General features: G+C 40.7%; 1 protein-coding gene across 1 annotated transcript in view; it reads right to left on the bottom strand.

Annotated features, from left to right (window-relative positions):
* Positions 1-246: 246 nt before the first annotated feature.
* The window catches only part of LOC104536780 (unconventional myosin-Va-like), a gene marked incomplete at both ends in the record, with an annotated part of 30,980 nt that continues 25,709 nt past the window's right edge, over positions 247-5,517 (bottom strand). The window contains 3 exons of the mRNA XM_010179497.1: positions 247-354; positions 2,179-2,260; positions 3,338-3,481. Of these exons, the coding sequence (XP_010177799.1) occupies positions 247-354; positions 2,179-2,260; positions 3,338-3,481 (334 nt within the window). The remainder of the gene's footprint in view (positions 355-2,178; positions 2,261-3,337; positions 3,482-5,517) is intronic.

The raw sequence follows: 5,517 nt of genomic DNA, 5'->3' as shown, positions 1-5,517 counted from the left end.
GATTCTGTGACCTCCACTGGGAGCCCACCATTTATGTTCATACAGTGATTGCTCCTCCTATACTAGATATGTGATTCCACTGCAATTTAACTATCTTCTCGATGCAGTAAAAGTATCTCAGTCCTGAAGACCATCAAACTCTCCTGCTTGTAAACACAACAGGGTATAACTAATATATATACAAACAATGTAGAAAACACTTGCTAGTATATCGGATTTGGGCCATGACTGTGGTTTAGGAATTACCTAGCAAAGTGCAGGCCTGCCTGGTGTTCACCATTTCCTTGGCATCATCAACACCATCAATCACAGGGCTTCCGCCTTGCTTCGTGTAGTGAAAGTAATTTGCATTCCCTGTAAGAGAAAAAACAAATCTTTTACATGCACTGATGCAGAAAATCACAGCAAACCTGTAAAGCTCTGCAAGGATTAAGTCACTCTTGGCAGAACCCATGATTTGAAAGATGTCAGTATATTTTTGCCTTCTGGCTCATAGGACCCACTTTTTCTGGAGAAAATTGTTTTCAAGATTTAACAGTGCAAATAAGCATCCTTAAGCCTCTTGATTCCTACAAGAGGCCCTCAAGCCTATTCGCTACCTAACCTTGGTACAACCACTTTGGAAGCAATTATTGTCCAGGTCGGAGCCAGCCACCCAACTGCAGAGCTGACAGCAGCAGCGTTTTGGAATTATGTGATAGATATTATTATGCTATTAGTGCATCAGGTTATTTAAAAAAAAAATCTATTTTGCCCATTTTCTTTTCATTTCTAATTTATGCTCTAGTTTGGTCTTATGAGGTTCTCCTGCCCCTCTGCTCTGCCCTGCTCACACCACAGCTGCAATCTTGTGTCCAGTGCTGGGTCCTCAGCTCCAGAAGGACAGGAACTGCTTGAAAGAGTCCAGCAGGGCCACAAAGTGATGGAGGGAGTGGAGCATCTCCTGCTGAGGAGCGGCTGAGGGAGCTGGGGCTCTGGAGCTTGGAGCAGAGGAGACTGAGGGGTGCCCTCATTCCTGGGGATCCATTGGGAAAGGGCAGTGTCAGGAGGAAGGAGCCAGGCTCTGCTCTGGGATGGCCAATGCCAGGACAAGGGGCAATGGTCCCAAGCTGGAGCACAGGACGGTCAAGCTGAAGATGAGGAGAAACTTTGTGAGTGTGAGGGTTCTGGAGCATGGCCCAGGCTGCCCAGAGAGGTTGTGGAGTCTCCTTGTGTGCAGACACCCAAAGCCCTGGCCGTGTTCCTGTGTGACTGCTCTGGTGATCCTGCTCTGGCAGGGGTTGCACTGGGGGAGCTTTCCAGGGCCCTTCCAACTCCTGATATTCTGTGATTCTGTGATCTGCGATCCGTTCTGGCTGAGAAGTTGTGTTTGGAGACCTGATCGCTTCGTACCCCTCTGAGGACAGCACTGAGCTTCATGGGGAGAGCAGCAGCTCTCCGGGGCACTGCGTAAATTCCTACGGTTTCAGCAGCCATGCTTTCAAGCTGCAGTTACAGACTCCTTTGCTTCTGATCCTCTAAGGTTTCCAGAACGCTGAAAGAGGAGTCTGCTAAAAGGCTTCTTTACTTATAATTACATCAGTTCCTTCCTTTCCTGTGTCAGCAGATGCGAATCCTAAATGTGCCAGGACGGTGCAGAAGAGCAGAGAAGCACTTTAAAACCAGAACGGTATTTCAGAAATCAGCACTGACAGGCTGTGCAGCGTTCCCACTATGAAGATAACTTTAAAAAATACATCAGAAGCATTGAAATTTATATTGAAGTTTTTAAATTATGAGGTGATTGTCACAAGGTTACCACCATACCTTTTCTTTTACAAAACACCAGCTCCTGTTAAATGAGAAACCTTTGCTTTATCAACATTTCAATTTGAAATATGAAAACTCTCAATGATTTGTTTCGTGATCCCCAGGTTAGCAGAAATGGTGAAGGAGCCCAAGTGACAACATGTACACGCAAAATGTGCTTCTCAGGTGCTTATGGTAAAATTGTCTGTCAGCTGGAGCCATGGAAAAAAGGTTTTAAAGGACTGAGAGAATTTCACCCTTGCCACTGGATGGCTTAAAAACTTAGAATTTAAAAGCCAGCAATTTTTCTTCTGGTTTTATGGCCCAAAATGCTCAGAGATGCTGCTTTATACCTACGATTGCACAGCACAATGAATGTGAACTTCATACCTAATCGTAGAGTTTTAAGCTCAGGTAACGCTGCAGAGGCACAAAGTTGGTAAAAGATGTGGTAATTTCTCTCCTCTTCTGCCTTTAAAAAGAAAGGAATTTATTATTTTTCACAACTTAACAAGTGCCAGAAACATCCACGCATAGGAAAAAATTACTGTGCTTAGTGCTTTCTTTAGCATTACATTAAGAGCATAGAAGCCACCTGGAAAAAGGAAAGACAAATCAGCATCTTTCATTTCTTTCTTGATTAATTAAATCCATTTTCAATAGCAAGAAACACGCAGACCTTTTCATTTCAAAAAAATAAAATGTATGATTTCACTTTTCAGAACTGTGGATTGCTATTAAATATAGGTTAGGATTCTGTGGGTGGGTGAAGTGATCATACTTAAAAGCTTTTAATTTTCCAAAAATAACTCAAAGCCATTCGCCTCAGCATTTATAGTAAGTTGGTGAAGGGAGCCTCCTTCTTGATAAGGCAAAGCTGGAGTTTGAAATTAAAGCTGTGTTTAAAATAACACAGCTCAGAAGGATGTGGCTCATGACCAACACCTTAATTCTGAACTTAAGCACTCTAGATGTTGTAAGTATTTGTCTTATACCTTTAGGCAGCCAGTCGAGGATAAGTCCACTTTTACTGAGCTCTAAGCTATGAAGTAGGCAAAGATGGAAAGGACGTGTGGGAGACAAAAAGGCTGTGGATCAGTGCAAGTATGAAACATCAAAATGAACAGAGTTCAAGCAAGAAGAAATGACATATTCTCATTTGCCTAAATAATGGCAATTAAGACTCATTTGTAATGATTGTGGTAGCAGAGGATTTTAACAAGAGACTGAAAGTGAGCTAAGATGGCAGCTTCACAAACCACAACAGAGAGCTCTTCTTGCGCATGAGTGGTTTCTGCTAGGCTTTGAACCCTATTTTACAGTACCACGGTAGCACAAACTCATAGCCAGTAGCACACTGGAAGTGTTCCACGTTCAAATACACAGCCACTTCAACACACATTTTACAGCTACGAATAATTCATGTAATGAAGGGCTGACTTAGTTTCCCTTTTGTCTTCCCTCCCTACGTGTTTGGCAAGGAATAATTTCTTTTTTTCTTTTACCATAGTCACACAAATATACAATAAAAAGATTGCATCAGTATTACCTGAAACACCACTCTTGATTTTTCCAAGAGATAAGTTCTCATGTTAGCACCGATGATTCGATACCTCTTGTCAAAACCAATTTCAATGTATTTCCCAAAGCGACTGCTGTTGTCGTTCCTTGTAGTTTTGGCATTTCCAATAGACTGAAAAAAGCGAATATTGTAAAGGTTAAACAGCTTTTAGAAATTATCTCATTATTTAATCATCTACATGGCTCACGAACACTTAACAACATTAATTTTGTCCTGTTTTCAAAATAATCAAGAATTTAATATGGAACAATCTCCACCTTGTCAGCAAGTTACATTAAAATATGGTTATGTTATCAACATAGGATGAGGAGCTGATCTTCCCAGTAATGATTTCACTCCCATACAGTCTAAATTTCCAGCTAAAAATCCTTTATTGCTCTCTGAAGTCTTTTAAAAGGAATTAAAGAGTCTAACGGAATGCTCACATACACCCAGAGTTCTTCTAAGGACTTAATAAAACTATCACAATTATTTTACACTGTATATATTCATATATATATGTGTACAGATATATGTGTAGTACTCGCAACCTCAGTAAGTCCACCTATCATAAACCCATAGTCCAGCAAACAGCCCCTACGTTCTGTCTGGATAACAGGTTATTCTTGTTATTATTACTCTACAATCAACTAGTTCTGTAAACAGAATTAGAAAACTAATTCTGTAAACATATCATTATAGAATATTTACTGTGTCCCTAAATAGAAACTAAAAATTAACATGTGCAGACTTGTGCCATTTGCCTGAAACTGAACCCCCTCCATAGCAGCTTGGTTACTGACCCAGAGAGAGTCCTCAGCGCTGCCCTATACGTGCCTGACTGTCTTAGATCAATTCAATAAAGCTTCATACACAATAAACAATATTTAATGTACTTCCTCTATAGTACAAGTCTTGGGATGCCCAGGGCAAATGACGACTGTGGTTCCTAAACAGTCTTGGTGCACCTCTGCCTTACCTCATCAGCGTTAGGATTCACCCTGATTCAACAGGTACGGGCTGGGTATGTCAGAATTCAAGGCGTGCAAATCACAACATGCTGAACTTCAAAGAAAAGCATTTTCTCTTCTCAATTAGATCACCTTTATGACATCATATAGGATTTTTTTGGAAGGTGAATTGCTAAGATATCTCTGTATCAAAAGGAATGGCGTTTGAAATAATTCAGATAGAGCACACTGCCTTTTATCACGTGCCACTGCGTGTATGTTACCAAGCACCTAACTCTGAAGAGCACCATGAGTGAAGAAGACAGAACTGAGTCTATGTCCTACTTTCCTAGCTCCTATAGCCCTCCACAGGAACCCTGAACTGAAATAAATCTTGGAAAAAAACCAAATGAGAGCAAAACCAGTGATGCTCAGTATTGGCGTTCTAACTCTGTCACCAGAAGGCCAGTGAATGGGTAAGGGCTGGCTGGGGACAGCGGGGAAGCAGGGATTAGACTCTCAGAAAGCCCATGGCAGCAGCAGCAGCCTGCACGCCTGACCACACAGATGCTGAAGTGGGCATCAGATGAATTTGCTGTAACGGACGTGAGAACAAACCGCATCTCTGCAGTTGTAAGAAACACTGAACTCATTCCCACTGAATGTACTCACATCGCTTTCTTCTCTTTTAAAATTATTGCTACTGTGATGTATTTTGTCGTTAGTGGCAGCAATATAACATTACAGTATTTTCAGAAACCAATTATTACTTTAAAAGGTATTACTTATAAAAGCAGTTAAGAAGGTCTTTAGTATTGCAAGATTGCTTACCAGGGTACATCCTAAGCTGCAGGATTTGCATGGCTATACAGGGTAACAAAGAATGAGAGGCAGGCAATGACATATAAAGATGTATTTTGGGACTTGACAACTCCTACATTTGCAATAGGAAAACTGCACATAGTTATTGACTACAAAACTAAGTTGCTAGAAATGTTCAGCGGTCACTTGATATTAGAGAGTATTTAGGAGGCAAAAGATGATGTGAAATTCTGGCACTAATGATGGTAGCTCATAAACTATTGATGTCTAGGTTGTCCAAATAGATATTAAAAAATAAAATTACCTTCTGCTCCTGAGATTTTACAATCAACTGAGCAAATTAATTCTAAAATGAATTACTTAATTTCTTCCTAATCTACATATCGGTTAATTTGC

The sequence above is a fragment of the Mesitornis unicolor genome, unplaced genomic scaffold, assembly GCF_000695765.1.
Source record: "Mesitornis unicolor isolate BGI_N332 unplaced genomic scaffold, ASM69576v1 scaffold8622, whole genome shotgun sequence".
NCBI classification, from domain to species: Eukaryota; Metazoa; Chordata; class Aves; order Mesitornithiformes; family Mesitornithidae; genus Mesitornis; species Mesitornis unicolor.
This window is presented reverse-complemented; position numbering and strand designations above follow the sequence as displayed.